The sequence below is a fragment of the Labeo rohita genome, chromosome 5 (assembly GCF_022985175.1).
Source record: "Labeo rohita strain BAU-BD-2019 chromosome 5, IGBB_LRoh.1.0, whole genome shotgun sequence".
In the NCBI taxonomy this organism is placed as follows: Eukaryota; Metazoa; Chordata; class Actinopteri; order Cypriniformes; family Cyprinidae; genus Labeo; species Labeo rohita.
Genome location: NC_066873.1, coordinates 19,695,914 through 19,714,311, shown reverse-complemented (window position 1 = coordinate 19,714,311; position 18,398 = coordinate 19,695,914). Strand labels below are relative to the sequence as shown.

At 35.4% G+C, this 18,398-nt stretch overlaps 1 protein-coding gene across 2 annotated transcripts in view; it reads left to right on the top strand.

Annotated features, from left to right (window-relative positions):
• The window catches only part of tmem8b (transmembrane protein 8B), a 170,617-nt gene extending 153,159 nt beyond the window's left edge, over positions 1–17,458 (top strand). For both annotated transcript variants that reach the window (XM_051110840.1, XM_051110842.1), the window contains 2 exons: positions 2,583–2,699; positions 16,316–17,458. In XM_051110840.1, the coding sequence (XP_050966797.1) occupies positions 2,583–2,699; positions 16,316–16,651 (453 nt within the window). In that variant the 3' untranslated portion in view covers positions 16,652–17,458. The remainder of the gene's footprint in view (positions 1–2,582; positions 2,700–16,315) is intronic.
• Positions 17,459–18,398: the final 940 nt, after the last annotated feature.

Sequence of the window (18,398 nt, the reverse complement as noted above, 5' to 3'; positions counted from 1 at the left end):
TTGAAATAATGAACTAGAGCGTGAAAAAGCCGTAAACTGCCCTTCCTCAGGCTGCTCTCAAAAAACCAAATGCACAGATGTTTTCTTTCTTAACTGTTTTCATTTACTTAGACAAAACCTACCGTGCAAGGATATTTGCCAGGACTGCCATTTCGATGTTATTTTGTGTATATTTTGGCCCCTTAAACTCAACAAACTATAAACAGTAACTCAATATGACACTCATGATGTGGCTTTATGTGCACTTTGTACGTGACAGGACCTGATTAAATATAATTATTATATGGAGATTTGAGAAATAAAATTCCATGACTTTTTCAAAACTTTTCCAGGACTGGAAATTGCTGTTTTAAAACTTAATGGCTTTTCCAGGTTTTTCATGACGGTACGAGCCCTAATAAAAGCAACTGTTGCACGCTGTTAGTCAACCAATGTGATAGCGAAAATGCTCTGTTACCTCTCCCTCCTGTAATCACATGCCAGATCCATCCCCCCGCTTTGACCTCACAATTTACAAATTAAGCACTGCGCGTGAGCTTTCCAACGTGGCTCCACAGTGCGTGAAGTTGTGGACACAGATGCAAGATGAGCATTTGTAGTTAAAAGGTATATAAATTTGTATATTTTTTAGAAGTTCAGATATCGTTTCACTAGATAAGACCCTTATTCCTCGGCTGGGATTGTGTAGAGTTCTTTGAAACTGCATTGAAACTGCAGTTTGGATCTTCAACCCATTGCATTCCCACTGAAGTCCACTATATGGAGAAAAATCCTGGAACATTTTCCTCGGAAACCTTAATTTCTTTTCGACTGAAAGAGATGAATATCTTGGATGCCATGGGGTGAGTTAATTATCAGGAAATTTTCATTCTGGAGTGAACTACTGTACTCCTTTAAGAAGCACATTTCATTTTTTTAAACCATTAGTCCACTTCCAAATAAAAATTCCTGATAATCCCATGTCATCCAAGATGTTCATGTCTTTCTTTCTTTAGTCGCAAAGAAATTAACGTTTTTGAGGAAAACATTCCAGGATTTTTCTCCATAGTGGATTTAGTGGTGCTCAGTGGATTGAAGGTCCAAATTGCAGTTTCAGTGCAACTTTAATTGGCTCTAAACGATTGAAAAAATCCATCTCATTTTCTCTTCCAACTTCAGAATTGCCTGACATCGCTGTTTTACCATTTTGAAAAGGGCGTTTTACCTTCTTTGCACGTTCACTTTGTAAACAATGGTATCGGACGATTTTGAAGTTGGAGGAGAAAATGAGTTTTTTGACCTACACTAACCTTTAAGTGTGTGCATCACAGAGCTAGACAAGATGAGCATTTGAGGATAAAAAGTATATATTTATTTATTTTTTATTTTTAGAAATAACCTATTGATACTCTAGATAAGACCATTATTCCTCGGCTGGGATCATGTAGAGCTCTTTAAAGCTGTACTGAAACTGCATTTTCAACCTTCAATCTGTTGAGCACCATTGAAGTCCATTATATGGAGAAAAATCCTGGAATATTTTCAAAACCTTAATTCTTTTGCGACTCAAGAAAGAAAGACATGAACATTTTGGATGACAAGGGGGTAAGTACATTATCAGGAAATTTTTATTTGAAACTGGACTAATCCTTTAATATTTCACAATATTACTGTTTTTACTGTTTGTTTTATTAAAAAATGCAGCCTTGATGAGCTTAAGAAACACCTTTCAAAAACATTACAAATCTTACCAACCCCAAACTTTTCAAAAATAGTGTCCATGTCCAAAGTTGTCTTTTAGGGCTATTGTACATAAGAATCACAATCTGATTTTTAAATTGCATATGAAGGCCCTGGGTCCTAGAAATACTGGATATTTCTTGTGTCATCAATTTCTATAAATTCATTTTGTGTGATTCATAGAGGCCAGTAGTTTTCATGGACTTTATTGCCAAGAAAAGAGCTTTCCAAGATGTGCAAGAGAGCAGAAATTTTGTCCACCTCAGTAAAGCGCTTACACAGAGTGTAAATATACGAATGTCAGCAGTCTGTCATGTGCTGTCATAATGATGGTGACATTTCGCTGTGGAGCAGTGTAAATATAGGTGGACACTTTCAGGTGTGTGTATGTGCACAGAGAGAAAGAGTTAGATTTAACGAAAGGAGCACAGGGAGAAAGACACTAAGAATGTGAGTAACTTTATGTGTGAGTAATTTAGAATCAGGGAAATAAAGTGAGAGAGCTGCTGTTTGTGATGGAAGTGTCTAATGGAAAGAACAAGAAAAAATAGCTCTCCTCTAGGGAGAAGGTTTCTATATGCGTTAGGTGATTGCGTGTGCATGCCTGTGAATGTGTTTTGCTGAGTGCTGCGGTTTGTAGACACTAATCAAATCACCCATGTCACAACAGTTCTGAACTTTAGGAGGGAAGGAAAGAGAGCGAGAGAGACATTTTTAGCACTGCCTCTTTACTTACAGTCAGTCTGGCAGAGGGTGGCCGATGCAAGATGGTCCTAATTGGACAGGGATTCACTATCGCCTCTAGACATGATGATTTGTCAGTGTTTGGACTAATATTTTTCCTTTTCCCGCTCTCCTACCAGGTGCTGTACTTGCTGGGGGCAATGGCTCTGTCAATGGCCTTACAGCTGGACCGTCATGGCCTGTGGAACCTGCTGGGCCCCAGTCTTTTTGCTTTAGGCATAATGGCCATCGCCTGGGTAAGTAGTACAGTATATTGTGCACATGCATAGATTCCATGTGTTTAAGACTGTAATGCATCCTTATTAAAAGTTTAATATATCAATAAAACATGCCAGAATGGATTTCAGTTATACTAGACATGGCTCAGAGCATAAAAAATTGACAGATGTTAGAGTTACAGTTGGAGCAAAATAGAGGCATTGTTGTTTGTCACGGATGATTATGTTATCTTAGTTTTGGTCTTCTAAACTTACATCTACTGAAATCACTGGCGTAAACCAGCAAATGCTGGTGTGCTGGTCTCTAATAGTCTGGCTTAAGTTGGTCTCCCAGCTGGTCTAGTCGGTCTTTCAGCTTAGCCAGTTTTAAAGGATAAGTTCACTCCTGAATTAAAATTTCCTGATAATTTCCTCCATGTCATCCTCTCTTTCTTTCTTCAGTTGAGAAGAAATTAGGGTTTTTGAGGAAAACATTCTATTTTTCTCCATTTAGTGGACTTCAATGGGGATCAACTGTTTAAAGTTTCAATGCAGCTTAAAAGGGCTCTACACGATCCCAGCCGAGGGATAACGGTCTTATTTAGCGAAATGATCTGTCATTTTCTAAAAAAAAAAAAAATTCAAATGTATATACTTTTTAATCACAAATGCTCATCTTATGCTCACAGATGCTCACTAGCGCTGCAATTAACATTGGAAAGGTAACACACGGTTACTTCCGCCTATGATATGCGTGACCTTTCTAGGGGTGTGTAATACTGACAAAAAATAATATCTTGATTTTATAGATAACGTTAATTAGACAATATTTTGCTGACTGTGTTCTGGTGCTGATATCTTAAGGATTACCATGGACAGCTGACTCCTAAAGTTTTTGATGTTCTTCATATTCTGTGTGGTGATCAGTTCACAGCAGTGATAGAAATTATTCTTTTTGAAAAGTTTAAATAGATTTTTACCTTTTATGGGCATTTTTACCTTTATAAAGCTATTTTTTCAAGAAGTGTGCATCATCTGTTGAGTCAAATTCTTACATTTAGATGCATTTACACACTGTTTAATGCAGCTCGGAGGGCTGCATTGCATTGAAAAGCTTTAACCTGCAATTACAACTGCAGAAATAATGTTTTGATATTTTAAACATAAAACATAGATTTTCCCGTGGAATTGGACTACTTTAACACTGTTGCCGCGGGTTGTTTTTCATGTCTGCGGTTTGAAGCGACCCCAAAAACGTGATATTTATCCCCTTGAATGTGAATTTTACAAGGGGAACCCTGCCAAAAAATGTGTATTTTACCCCGCCAAATGCAATTTTTAATGGAGGACCCCCCCTCAAAACGCAATTGGGCTAGTTTCGGGCTAGTTTCAAGTAGCAATTGGGCGGGTTTTGTTGTGAAAACCTGGCAACCCTGGTTGTGTTGCTCAGAGATGCAAAACAGTGCTGTGGCTGTGTTTTGAGTTATTTCTGTTGCCAAAATAGAGCAAAAACAGCCAATATGGTGACTAAAACGTAAGTCTCTTAATTTGAACTTTTTGCATGAACTGTTGTATAAAATCAATATCACATTTGTAAACATGCTGATTTTTAAAGAAAAAAACAGCATTCTTTGTGTGATATTGGTTAACTATATGAAATGATATAAATATATATATTTTCTACCCCCATATCTTGAATTTTGTAATCATTTTAAATACATTTTGATAGACTGAATCATGCAGTGAAAGAACGTACGCGCACTAGTTTAACCTAACCAGACTTCGTCTCGTAATGTATGTGTGCATTCTGTCTTAAACTTGCTTAGCTGACCCTTCAGTCTGGCCAAACAGTTACTTAGCTGGTTTAGCTAGATAGCTAGGTGTTCTCCCAACTGGTCTAAGCATGTCTTAGCTGGTTTAAGCTTGTTTTGAGCTGGTCCAGTTGGTCTCAAAACCTTGCCAAGAAGATATTTAGCTGGTCTCTCAGCTGGCCCTGACTAGGCCCAAAATCCTTTTAAAACCAGCCAAGAGAGCAGCAAACCAACTTTTGCTGGTTTAACGGAAAAAAACAAAGCTTTTCAGCTTTGCAAGTGGATAAAATAAATGTATGATTGTTTGTAAATGTAATAAAACATCATATTATATGGCATTGTGCCTGTGTGTCCAAAAATAGCCTTGTTCTTTCAGTCTGATGGATCCGGTAGTTAAATGCCAGCGCTGTTTTTTTCTTTGACTGTTGAGTGACAACAAAGCACCTTTTCAATATCTATAATTTATGAAGGCATTTCGCGTTACCTGGTCCGGTACTCGCCCCCTCGTTCAAGGCTGCATTTATCTTCACATTAGCATGGTGTGGCATTAAAAGTTTCTGTTCTGTCAGTATTAGAGACGCCCTCGCTGTTCCATTACTAGGCAGCTTGTGCTTTATGCTAATTCCTCAAGCGACCACGCTGCTTTCCTGAAGTGAGATGATAAAAAAATAATGGGTGTTGGACAAGGAAAAGTCTTTGCCAGAGCCTCTGGCAAATTACAGTTGAGTGAGAGAAGCACGTCCTCCCTTGAGTCTGAATGTGCTGCTGGATATATACATGCAGAGAGAAGAGGAGCTTGTGAACTACTACTGCAGCTACCAGGATTTACTGTATTGTGTGAGAGAGAAATAATGAGAGAGAATAGCAAATGTTCAACAAGACTACGACAAGCAGAGATCATTTCTTCCTGCCGTGACCTAAACTCTGAAGGCATTAATAAAGCTACTGATATAACAGAATGAGAAAATCACATTTCACACATTTGGATTTTGTTATTTTGGTTTTGAGGTGCTACTTGTATTAATGCAAGTTAACACATTTTTGTGCAAAATAGTAGTGCTAAAATGGTAGTTAATCTTATTATTAATAAAGCACTACAGACTGTGAATACATGAATAGGCTGAAATGTTCTTGCATTTCTGAATGTCATATTGAAAGACAAGAGTACAGATTACTCTAATTCTATCTAAAATTCATTGAATGTGACACTGACTGTCAAATACACGCATCTATCTTCTCCATGGCACATAATGGCTTAGTAGTTAAAACATGTCAGTTGACACCTCCATTTCAAAGCTCCCCGAGCCTACGCAAACACAGTACAAAGCGTCCCACTGTGTGATTCTCACATCCTTTTTAGCACTGAGGAAAAAGCTACAATTTATCAAGCTTGTGACATGCTACATTCACACAATTTGTTTACAGTGCAGTTTATCATTATCTTCTGTGATCTTCTTCTTGTGTTTTTGGGCTCTGCATTCTGAATGCACACAGAAGAACTTAAATTAGAGCAGTCATAATGGCCACAGTCGAATAGAAGTAAAAAAGTGATTTTCTTTCCTAGTAATTTTCTTCAGATGCATTTAAAAAATTCTTAAAGGATTAGTTCACTTCCAGAATAAACATTTCTTGAGAATTTACTCACTCCTGTGTCGTTCAAGATGTTCATGTCTTTCTTTCTTCAGTTGAAAAGAAATTAAGGTTGTTAAAGGGGTCATCGGATGCTAAGTTCACCTTTACATGCTGTTTGAACATTAATGTGTGTTGGCAGTGTATGTACAAATCTACCCTATAATGATAAAAATCCATGCAGTGGTTTTTAATTAATCTGTGAAAATAATATCCCCTTTTTTAAATCGAGCCATTCTCAGATGCCTGTCGTTGTGGCGTCACACCCACAGAGGCCGCTCCCACGATAGTTGATTGACATGAGCGTCTTACCTAAGATCAGTTGTAACAGTCCAACCTCCATGTTTTGATGCCGGAGCAGGGATGTAAGTTAGACAAGAATTGAGCGATTGAGGTGTTGTGTTGCTGGATGTAATAATGAACATAGTGGTCGTCATTTACTCCTGACATCTGAGCTGCTTAAGATGCAGTGGATTACATTCGTTTGTGAAGGGAATGTGCCTCCCGATCTACAAATATCTGTCTATGTTCGCACGAATCATCAACTTGTGGAAAAATGAGCATCCGATGACCCCTTTAAGGAAAACGTTCCAGGGTTTTTCTCCATATAGTGGACTTCAATAGTGGCCAATGGGTTGAAGGTCCAAATTGCAGTTTCAGTGCAGCTTTAAAGGTCTCTACACAATCCCAGCTGAGGAATAAATGTCTTATCTAGCAAAACGATTGGTAATTTAAAAAAAAAAAATGTATATACTTTTTAACCACAAATGTTCGTCTTAGACTAGCTCGACTTCACACATTATGTACTCATGTTGAAAAGGAAGGTGATGCGTGACGTAGGCAGAAGTACCGACCCAGTGTTTACAAAGCGAACGCACAAAGTAAGTCAAACGCCATTTACAAAAAAGGTACAACAATGATGTTGGACGATTTTAAAGTTGGAGAAGAAAACGAGATAAGTTTTTCACCCTCTACATGAATTTTTAAAACCGGAGTACACAGATGAAGAACTAACCACGCATGACCTTTCCAACGTGTACCTAATGCCTAAAGTTGTAGAGCTAGTGCAGGAAGAGCATTTATGGTTAAAAGTATAAATATTTTTATTTTTTGTTGAAAATGGCCAATCGTTTCGCTAGATAAAACCCTTATTCCTTGGCTGGGATTGTGTAGAGCCCTTTGAAGCTGCACTGAAACTGCAATTTGGACCTTCAACCCGTCGACCCCCATGAAAGTCCACTATATGGAGAAAAATCCTGGAATGTTTTCTTCAAAAACCTTTATTTCTTTTCTTTTCTTTTCTTTTCTTTTCTTTTCTTTTCTTTTCTTTTCTTTTCTTTTCTTTTCTTTTCTTTTCCTTTTTCTTTTCTTTTTTTCTTTTCTTTTTTAATTCTGGATGTGAACTAATCCTTTAAGTGAAGGGTTTTACACCTCAACTAAACCAACCTACATTATGTCATACGCATTGTTGTTCATCAGTGATTAAACTTTTCCTTCATTTATTTTTTAAATGAAGAATATAAAAAAATCTTAGACGAAAAAAATCAATTCAGGGTATGTCTATCTTGAATGGTATGTTATTGTTAAAAATCAATTTCTTTGGAAAATGAATGGGAGTTTTACTTTCAGAGCCTTTCTGTTGCTCTCTATTTAGATACAAAGCAGAATTCACAGACAGAGAGAGAAAGAGAAAGATATTGTCTGGATGGGTCTTCTCTCTCACTGTTACAGTGAGATTTGAGTTTCATTTGTTATATCCAATAACAGCCACAATTTGAATTTTAACACTTCAGATCATTACACCTGCTAGAAGAATACACATTTTATTTGTACAGCAGAATAATGCTTGAGATAGTGCCTACAAACCAAATAAAGGTACATGATGTTTAAAACATGCACTCTAAAAAATGCTGGGTCAAAAACAACCCAATTCAGGTTATTTTGACTCGGCTGGTTGGGTTAAATGTTTTTACCCAATATGCTAGATTAATACACCATAGTTTACAATATTACATACATTTAAACTCGTTTAACAAGCATTTTAGAAAAAACTTGGAACATTTAAAAGTAGCTTTTTGTTTTAGTGTATTTAACCATTCTCTGTAATCGCTTTTCACCGAAATAGTGCTAATTCTCCTGCCGGTGTGTCGCCGAAATCTAAGCTGGTGATGGGCTGCTGTTCACCAGGCGGAATATGAACCTCAGACCGCTGTCTCACTCGTAGCTGAAAGATGTCGTGACTGACTCCACAACCTGCCCATTAAAAACAGTATTAAGATTAGAGAATATATTTTAACATAAGATTAAATTAAATTCAGTATTATAATGAATAAAATCCATTTGTTATGCAAGGCAAAAGACGTTTCCATCGTGCGAAACGACCGCTACTGACGTAGCTGACTGACATCTTGTCCTTGTATGTTGCGTTGCGTAAAATAATATAATGTACAGCACAGTAAAGACTTATAAATTAAATAAAATGTATACAAACCTATATTTTGCTGAAGAACTGCGGAACTGCTCTCTCCTGAAGAACCAAAAAACCCACGCTCTGACTGTAACTCAGTAACTGGGTTGTTTCATCAGAGACAGGCTTAACCCAGCAGTTGGGTAAAAAAATAAAATAAAGTAACGCAATATTTAATAATCCAACAAGGTGATCCCAGCATTTGGGTTAAAAAAATAATCCAGCATTATTTAGAGTGCAGAAAAACTGCCCAGCACCTGGGTAAAAATATTAAAACAACCCAATTAAATGACCCAGCAGACTGAACCCAGCATTTGGGTTAAAAAAATAACCCAGCATTTTTTTAGAGTGCAGAAAAACTGCCCAGCAATTGGGTAATAATATTAAAAAACAACCCAATTATATGACCCAGCAGGCTGAACCCAGCATTTGGGTTAAAAAAAATAACCCAGCATTTTTTTTAGAGTGCAGAAAAACTGCCCAGCACCTGCAACATATTAAAAACAACCCAATTAAATGACCCAGCAGGCTGAACCCAGCATTTGGGTTAAAAAAATAACCCAGCATTTTTTTAGAGTGCAGAAAAACTGCCCAGCACCTGCAACATATTAAAAACAACCCAATTAAATGAACCAGCAGGCTGAACCCAGCATTTGGGTTAAAAAAAAAATACAACCCAGCACTTTTTAGAGTGCAGAAAAACTGCCCAGCACCTGGGTAAAAATATTAAGAACAACCCAGTTAAATGACCCAGCAGGCTGAACCCAGCATTTGGGTTAAAAAAATAACGCAGCATTTTTTAGAGTGCAGAAAAACTGCCCAGCACCTAGGTAAAAAATATTAAAAACAACCCAATTAAATGACCCAGCAGGCTAAACCCAGCATTTGGGTTAAAAAAAAAAAAACCCAACATTTTTTAGAGTGTGGCATTGCAGGGAAGAATGAGAAACCTTTGAAATTTTCTGCATTTCTGTTCAAAGGTTTCTAAAAAGTCAGAACACCTTCTGTAAAGCTGTCTATTATGATCAGGTTTTTGACTGGTGTTTAATTGTTAATTATTTTGGGACGTTTTGCTAAAATGGCCTGCTTTTGATCGTGGCCCGGCTGTCTGTTCTGACTAAGCCATAATAACAATAATTTTGGACGATTGTCATGTTGCATGACTCTTCTGAGTTTCAGATTCAGGGTCAAATTCCTTCTGGTGTGGAATTTCCTGATACAATTTGAGTGCAGCCAGGCCCTGATGCAGCAAAGCTAACCAATTTAATTACACTTTCCATTGCTTCACATATGGGATAAGGGTTTTTTTTCTCTCTCTCTCCTCAAATATAAAATATTTTATTGTTACAGTGATGCTTTGAAGCCTAGAGGAGGTCTTTACAAACTTTCTGTGGTCATCAGCAGTGATGTTTTTCTCTGTGGTGACCTCCCATGGCTCTGTTTCACAGACATTGATCCATGGCTCATGCAGTTTATTGTTATGATCTTTAACAACTCCACTTTATAGATTCTCTGACACATATTATGAAATAGTACTTTCTAGATATAAATACTGTAACCCAGTGACATATATAGCACATTGAATATCTGGGACGTGTTTTGACAGATTTTAAACAGAAATTATATGATGTAAAATTATAAATGTAATTATAAATATGAAATATTTAAGATTTGCCCCACTAATTGAAGAAACTTATCTAGGAGGGCCATAATACTGCATAAAGCATAAAATGACAAATTATTCTTATTTTTTTTATTTGTTTATTTGGATGCAGAAAGAACATTAAGTTCTCCTTGTGAACATAAAAGATAGCTGATACAGAAAAATATAATTTTAATCTATTTTATCCATTTAAAAGTCTGGTAAAAGTACAGGCTCAGCTACGTGTACAATTTTTAATTTTACCATTTTTTTTTTTTTACATTTTAAAATATTTTAAAGAAATAAAATATTTTATGTAGTATTATTTATATAATATTATTATTTGTTAAAATAATGTATATATATATATTATTTTATTTTATTTTATTTTATTTTATTTTATTTTATTTTATTTTATTTTATTTTTCAGGTGATGTAATTACGGCATCTACCTGTAGGGGCTACTGTAACCGAACCATGCTATCTAGTTTTTAGTTAATAAACTACTATTCTGTGATGTGAATATATTGACTAAGCTTCATGCATGATGCAGCATCTCAGAGGCCGAATAATAAATAAGTGCTGAAAACATAAACAGTTGTGCTGAGTAGCTTGTGGGCTAATAACACATTTTGCTTTCATAAATTGTAGTATTTCCCTCAAAACAATGCTCCGAAAGCATGCTAAGCAGACCATGTTTCAGATTGTGTCAGGCATCATTGATTCATGCGTCATCCAATCAATATCTGAAGGCATATCCTGCTTGACTGATGAATTCTTTGAAATGTATTAGTGCGTATCCCTCCGAGGTGGTTAAATAAGTGTGATTCATCTCAGGAGCTGCCTGTACGGTTTGAGGATGTGGTCAGGATCGTGGGTGTTGAATTCCAACCCTACTGTCAAAACAGCAGCCTTATAATGTGAAATATAAATGAGAATCAATTTCAATGAAAGTCAAAAGGAAAATATGGGAGTCAAGCACATTTTGAAAATAATCCTCATCAATAAACAGACCAAGATATTTGGGGTTTGCTGTGATGTACAACAATATGAAGCTTTGTTTTGTTAGTTTAGGTTGGGTTGGTTCAGACTAGGCCCATTAGTTAAGTGTCACATTTAGAGCTCATCTATTTTCCATTCTGTCCTTTCGCAGCATTGCACCTGTTATGTTCCTGGAGATTGATGAGTAAGGAAATGTTGACAAGAGGGCAGGATGTTTTCTTCTCATAATGGTTTAAGCTGTAAAAGTCATTATAAACTCATAATGATGCTGATATTTGCATACACCATAAAAATGTCTCGTAATCGAACCTAAATACATGTCTAAAGAAACTGTTCATTCATTATTTTTATTACTTTTTATTAGGTAAAAATATTATTTGATGTATTATTATTATTATTATTATTATTATTATTATTAATAATAATAATAATAATAAAAATAATAATTATTATTATTATTATTATTAGTAGTAGTAATTAAATAATAATAATAATAATTATTATTATTATTATTAACTAGTTATTAATAGTTAATAATAATAATAATAATAATAATAATAATAATAACTTATTATTCTTATTAGTATTATTCTTATTATATTAATGGTCATGTCAGGTAGAAATAGTTATAATAATAATTTATTAATCGTTATTAATAATAGTAATAATAATTATTATTAATATTATTAATAGTAGTAATTAAATAATAATAATAATAATAATAATAATAATGATAATAATATTAATAATAGTTATTATTATTAACTAGTTATTAATAGTTAATAATAATAATAATAATAATAATAATATTATTATTATTATTATTATTATTATTATTATTATTATTACGGTCATGTCAGGTAGAAATAGTTATAATAGTAATTTAGTAATAGTTATTATTATTATTGGATTAAAATATAGGGACTGTTTCTACCTGACATGGCCAATAATATTAATACTAATACTAATATTTCATAATAAACTATTTCTACATGACATGACCATTAATGTAGTAATAATAATAATAATAATAATAAATTATTATTATTGTTGTTGTTGCTGTTAATGTTATTCTAAATTATTTTTTATTATTTAATTAATAATTATTAACTATTACTGTTGTTGTTGTTACTATTATTATTATTTTTATTTTTTTTAATTGTTTGTGTATTGCAGTAAATATATTCTCATTTAGAGATAAGTTGTAGCACTGTAAAAAATCAAAAGAACATTGAATCTGAGGAGTGTTTCTACCTCTTGGGTATCTTTAAAGACAAACTTTAAAATGAATGGGTGTTGGCATAAACACAGGTTGAATCACAGCTGAACTGTCTTTAGAAAAATCCATAAAATGCTTTTTTTTTTTTTTACAGTGAAATGCATGTAAAATAACCGTCAAGGCCACTTGAGCAGTAAATTCAATAAACTTGCACAATTGGCGTAAGAAAGGATTCAGTGAGTGCTCTTTCCATTGTATGGAAATGACAAAATATGCATAATGGCTTTGAAGGCTTTCTGGGACATTTTCAGATAAGAATCTTCTGAAGTATCTGACTGTAATGTGACAGAGGACAAGAAATGGAATTCCTCAGCAGTTCGAAAGTTTCCCGAACTTTAGTAACTTCGGTTTTGAAATTGCACAGGAAGCCGGCAAAAGCTGGAGTGGAATCAGTAATCAGAGGGAATATGAGATTTACGATGTCTCGGAGGACGCACACCTCCCTATATGCAGCAGAAATGTGATTGAGTCGTCAGCAGTCACCTGAGTGAGTGTGTGTGTGTGTGTTTGATTGACTGCTGCACATGCTTGACAGCGGTAACAATGTAGAATGGTTAGATTTAAAGCGTCTCGGGCCATTTCGGCCTCTTGCTTTCAATCCTGTGGCTTTCTACACTGTCACTGGATACTAAACATCAGCTTTGAGTGTATGCTGGAGCTCCTGTTGTATATTCCCTCGGTCGCAAAGGACAGTTTTTCACAGTTAAAATTCATGCCATAGCTATAAAATTGTAACCGGGGGCAAAGTTCTAGTCTACATGTTGTCAACCAGTGGAATATTATAATTGAAATGTCATGACAGACAGAGGGAAAAGCACAGCATTTCATTCTCTCTGCACTGGCAGGACAGGGTGAAGGTTAATAATGACTTGGAGAACATCTATTGGTGGTAGAGCAAGTCTGATGGACACTAGATGCTGCTTGGCGACATCTGTGCAAAAGAGGCACACTCCGGTTCAAACCGTAAAGTTTGCATCTGTTAATCTGTACTGTTACACATCTGTTAAACTGTTTCTCTACACTCATACGCTGAAAGATTAATACCGTGTAATGGCATTAGTAGGAGCATGAGCGCTGTGATGAGTGTGTGGTGCGAAGTGTGGGAGGACAGCGTGCTTTACAGTCTTCATAAATATCAGGATTCCTACAAGCTGGAGAATTGAATTTCTATGAAGTCTGTAAATTGTATGTCCAGCTTTATATTTGTGTGCGTTCGGATCCAGCTCTAATAGCAGCGGCTCGTGTATATCAGAGCATCTTTATGGGCCTGCAGAAGCATCATGGGTATTAAATCTAATGGAGCCAGCTCAGACATCTGAGCCAGCTGGATTTTGAAAACAACCTTCACAACAAAAATGTGTCATTTATTATGTTGCACCATTACTGTAAGTAAAAAGGGTGTTTTAAACATTGTGAAAACAGTCATATTTGGTTCAGCAGTCTTATTTTGGTCACTCCACTCTTGAGTTGTTGTTGTTTTTTTCTTTTCCAAACTGTGAAAATCCGTACTGGCTGTTAAGTTCTATTGCAAGTGTGTTTGGATTATTAAATACAAATTAAATATTAAGTCAATATTCATTGTGAATACTAACAGCAATGTTAAATTAAACGTTTGTTGAGTTTTTCCTACTCTTGCAAAGGGTTAAATCAGGTTACCTAGCTATGGAAACCTATATCTACCACATAAAAAGGCTTTGTAAATTATAATTATAACAAAAAAGTCCTAGTTACCTATGGAAACACAGGTCCTCGACATTAACGTTTGTCCAGGACGAGTGGATTTTGTGAAGGGGCAAGTGCAAGAGAATTTTACTTGCCTGACCGGTCAAGTATCCTGATTAGAACATCAATAACAAACAACTAGGGCAGCACCGAAACTTTGGTGAGAATTGATTCTGATTTTATTACTTTCAGTGTAAACGGTGACTGATAACAGACAGTATCATGGTTGTATCAATTGAGGCTTGGGCAGCTTATCTGACTCACGGAAAACAGCACAACACACACAAAGGAACAAACATGAACAAACATACTGCGGTAGAAAAAAAAAACATAAATATTGTATATAATGTGATATACATAAGCAACATCACATGAAAGCACCAGCACGATCGCAAATGTGACTTTCATTTTATACAACAGTAGTTCAATAAACAAGTAGTTATTAACTGACTTACTTTAGACACATTATTGACCGTTTTTGCTAAAGAAAATACTTCATAGCAACACACAGCGGTGTTTCCTTACTGAATGATTCAGCATTTTAGAACGAATCCGGTGAGTCAATGATTCAGTGAGCCATTCTTAAAGACGAATTGGTTGAGTGACTCACTCATTAAGACAGTGACTTGCCGCCACCTACTGGTGGTTTGGTTACATATTTAAAAGTATCATTGCATTTTTCAATTTCAGATTAGTATGTTAAAAACAGTAAAACATTAATCTTATAACATTATTTATGCATTTGCAGTTTTATTGATACGATTGCAAATAATTGCAATAATTTATTTTATTGATAAAATTCAAGAATTTGACATAAATGATGCCAAGTACATTTAGTAAAGTTAGTAAAATATTTCTCTTCATAAAGTTAAAAAGTGTCATAGAAATCAATTTAAGGCAGATATCACAAATATGCTGATTAAAGTAAGACCTCATAGAGCAGTGATGAAACTATTGCTTCAGAATGAATTACATTTGCACAAAAAAAAGCCTTTTTTTTTTGGCCCCGGATAAGTAACTTTTTACTGATTTACTTGTCCGAAGGATAAGCACACATCAAGGCTTAATGTCGAGCCTTGTTACCTAGCTATGGAAATCTATTTCTACCAAATAAAAGAAAAAAAGCTTTGTAAATTATAATTAATAAATTTATAATTATGATAAAGTCATAATTGTGAGATACTAAATCATAATTATGAAATACGAAAAAAAAAAAAAAAAAAAAAATTTCTCCACTCTTACATAGGGTTAAATCAAGTTACCTGGTTATGGAAACCTATTTCTACCAAATATCATAATCATGACAAGTCATAATCATGTGAAACTAAGTCATAATTATTAAATATGACAAAAATTATGACAAAGTCGAATGTATGTGATTAAAGTCGTAATTATGAGACGAAATTGAGACGATATGAAGCAAAACTTAATATTTTTGACAAAAAGTTGATTATGACAGCCGGAATTATGAGGAAAATGTCATAAATATGACAGAAAGTCAAAATTATGACAAACAGTTTAAATTAAGACAGTCAAATCAAATAAAAAATCATAATTGAAAGAAAAGTCAAAACTATGAAATAAAAAGTCACAATTGTGACATAAAAAGTCATAATTATGACATAAAAGACAACATTATAACAAGCTGAAATTGAGATAAGTCAATTATGACAAAATTACTTACATTTTGTTCCTTTTTTGGACATTATGTACCTCTCTTATCATAATTTAAACTTGTTTATCATAAATTAGTCATTTTTATATTACAATTAAGTGGCAGAAATGGGCTTCCAGAAGTGTGTTCAGTAAATGACCTGGAATAATAATTTGACCTACAGTATAATCACAGTTTTCATACTTCTAAAAAGTTTTAAATAAAAGCAGTGATACTTAAATCAATTGAGTTACATCTGCTGCAACTAGTTAACTGTACTTTAAATGGTTATATTCAGTCTTTGAGACGACCACAATTGGTGAACTTGATGATACAAGTGCCACTGGTGCCTGAAGACCCAGTTGGTCGGCGTGTCTTATTAATTCATGCGTTTTAGACCGTGCTGATTTATTCATGACTGACTGTGTCTCCTGCCTTGTGTTGTTCAGACTGTGCGCACCATCCGCCGGCGCCGCTGTTACCCGCCGACCTGGAAGCGCTGGGTCTTTTTCCTGTTCCCCGGCACCACCATTGCCACATCAGCGGTGGCCTTATACGCCTTCGTGGAGACGGAGGAGAACTACTTCTACATCCACAGCATCTGGCACATGCTCATCGCCGGGAGCGTCGGCTTCCTTCTGCCGCCACGTGCCAAACCTGACGTGAAAGTCACTCCCCTGAAGCGGCGGCGAGGCTGCGGCTACCAGCTCTGTGTGAACGAACACGAGGAGATGGGACTGGTGGACCCAGCGATCATTACCATCAACAGCATATGCACCAGCTGATGATGTTTAGCAACATGGACTTTTATTTGCCTTTCTTCTCCTTCCTTTGGAATATAAAAACACGGAAAACAAAGCCAGAGAACTTACTGATGCACTGTAAATAACTTTTGACAGAAAAACACAGACACATACACACGCACACACACACACGTGCATATACAGTACGTACAAGCTTTTTCTCATCGTTATTTGGATTACTATTATTGTTAATAATATCGTTTGCATTGTTAGTATCTGGGAATGGTTTGTGTCAGTACAGCGATGCACTGTTATGAGTGCATTATTTAAACCGTCTGAGCTGATTTTTCTGCTGCTACTTGACAGTGACTGTAAAATTGAAAAATGTGTCATGTAATTTATTCATTGTTTTCTGGCACTCAAATGACCAAATGTTTTATTGTGTTTAGGGGATGCGAAGGAAGATCATTATGTGGATGTATCAAGGGCACTGCTTTTTTAGTTTTCCTTCTAAACATCTTTTGCACTGAGACACAAAAATGTGATACTGTACATTTTTTAAATATAAGTATAGTTATGATCCAGTCACAATGTGTACATGTACATGTATAGTATAGTTGTTTTCAGTGGAATGTCTGATTGTACTTTGGATTGCATTGTATTGCCTTTGCAGCATAATTGATTGTCGATTTCTAGAGGGTTTAGGAAAGTGTCCATTGCCAAGACCAGGTTTTAATACGAAACCTCAGATAAATAACCTCATATTTCCTGTTGTATTTACCTAGTGAGGATCAGAGGGAGACATTTTAAAGCAAATGATAAAGCAAATAAACGTTTTATTTTTTCGGTATCAAATCGGCTTCTTTATTTGGTTCTGTGTAAAAAAAAAAGAAAAAGAAAAAAAAAAAACAGCTGTTACTATTTGAAATTGACACCATATTTTGATGTCTAATAGATGTGCGTAGACTGCTGTCATACTCTGATATATTGAAAAGATGAGAAACCGCAAGCAGGAGCCTCTGGGATGCAAAGCCTCATTTTTAAATAAATAATTTCCTCCTAAATTCATATCATGACATCATCCTCTGTTTTTCAGTTGTTATGAGGATGTGTGTCTTGTGCTTTCATACAGTGGAGATCCTTTATAAATACTTTTTATAAATTGCACATTTATATTTTTTTCTGAAATGTTGTTTATCTTGTATTAGCTGTAGGTTTGCCACTGTTCCACTAACAAAATGTCCAAGACATTTCAACAGAATTCTTTGTTTTGTGTAAAACAGTGACCAAAATTAGAAAACTGTAACCAGTGTAGCATGAAAGAAGATTACAACCAAAATTGTGGAGGATTCCAGCTGTCAGAAATCAGTAGGATGTGTAGAGGAACTTGCTTTGAATGACTACAGCACATCTGCGGTTTCAGGACAAGTACCAAGTCTTGCTACTTCCAGTACATCCACAACATGCTGCTGTGAGCATGTAAGAAATACTGCTGTTGCACATTTAACATACATGAAATTACTCCCATATAGCATACATGAATCACCTCATAGCAGATCTATACAGGTGGAGCTGGGGAAGGTGAAGGGTTTCTGAAGCACGCTGCAAACTGCTACAGCAAGGACTAGCATGTTGAGCAGCGAACTCGTTGGCTACTGATACAGGAGAGAAACAATCAGCTGTGCCAAGAGATGATGTCATTAGGTCAGATTGAGTTGGACCTATCGGACTGCATCATCTAGAGTTTCATGCTAGAACTTTGTATTTTCTCAGACTGTGCTGCTGTGAT